Raw genomic sequence first — 906 nt, 5'->3', positions numbered from 1 at the left:
CAGAGTGAAAAATTTCTTCATGATGTCTCACCTAAATCTCCCCTCTTCCATTTTGAAGCCAGGACCCCTTGTCCTATTACTACAAGCCCTTGTAAAAAGTCCCTCCCCAGCTTTCCTGGAGCCCCTTGAGGGACTGGAAGGGGCTCCAAGGTCTCCCCTGGAGCCTTCTCTTCTCCGGGATGAACCCCCCAACTCTCTCAGCCTGTCCTCACAGCAGAGGGGTCCAGCTCTCAGAGCATCTTTGTGGCCCCCTCTGGCCCAGCTCCAACAGCTCCATGTCCTTCTGATGCTGGTGGCCCCAGAGCTGGAGGCAGCACTTGTGGAGGGTCTCCCCAGAGCAGAGCAGAGGGGCACAATCCCCCCTCACCCTGCTGTCCACCCTGCTGGGGATGAGTCCGGGATGCGGACACTTTCTGGGATATGAGTGCACTTCACAGGCTCACGTTGAGCTTCTCATCCACCAACACCTCAAGCCCCTTTCCTCAGGGCTGCTCTCCAGCCATTTTCGGGTGGCACTGGGTGTCGCAGATGGCCACATCTGCCCCGGCCCCGCCGCTTCTCGCCTATCCCAAGGCGCTGAGGGGCGCTGAGGGGCGCTGAGGGGCGCTGAGGGAGCGGGAGGCGGTGGGAGGGGAGGCGGCCGGCAGGGGGCGCTGTGGGCCGCCCCGCCCCGCCCCGGCGGCTGACAACAGAGCGGCGCGAGGGGCGGGCGCGTCCCCGGCGGCGGCGGAGCCGCGGGACGTCTCGCAAGATGGCGGCGCCCCTGGACATGGAGCCGTCAGCCCTCAGCCTGGAGCTGCTGCCGACCGACCCGCTGCTCCTCATCCTCAGCTTCCTGGACTACCGAGATCTGATGAGGTACGGGGCCGCGGCTCCGCCGTGATCCGCGCTGACGGGGGTGAAGGG

At 65.2% G+C, this 906-nt stretch overlaps 1 protein-coding gene across 1 annotated transcript in view; it reads left to right on the top strand.

Moving 5' to 3' along the window:
* Window positions 1–700: 700 nt before the first annotated feature.
* The window catches only part of FBXO3 (F-box protein 3), an 18533-nt gene continuing 18327 nt past the window's right edge, over window positions 701–906 (top strand). The window contains exon 1 of the mRNA XM_014948874.1: window positions 701–858. Within this exon, the coding sequence (XP_014804360.1) occupies window positions 752–858 (107 nt within the window). The 5' untranslated portion in view covers window positions 701–751. The remainder of the gene's footprint in view (window positions 859–906) is intronic.

This window comes from Calidris pugnax, unplaced genomic scaffold (assembly GCF_001431845.1).
Source record: "Calidris pugnax isolate Ruff unplaced genomic scaffold, ASM143184v1 scaffold107, whole genome shotgun sequence".
Lineage (NCBI taxonomy): Eukaryota > Metazoa > Chordata > Aves > Charadriiformes > Scolopacidae > Calidris > Calidris pugnax.
The sequence above is the reverse complement of the archived record's forward strand: the minus strand, read 5'-3'. Positions and strand labels throughout refer to the sequence as shown.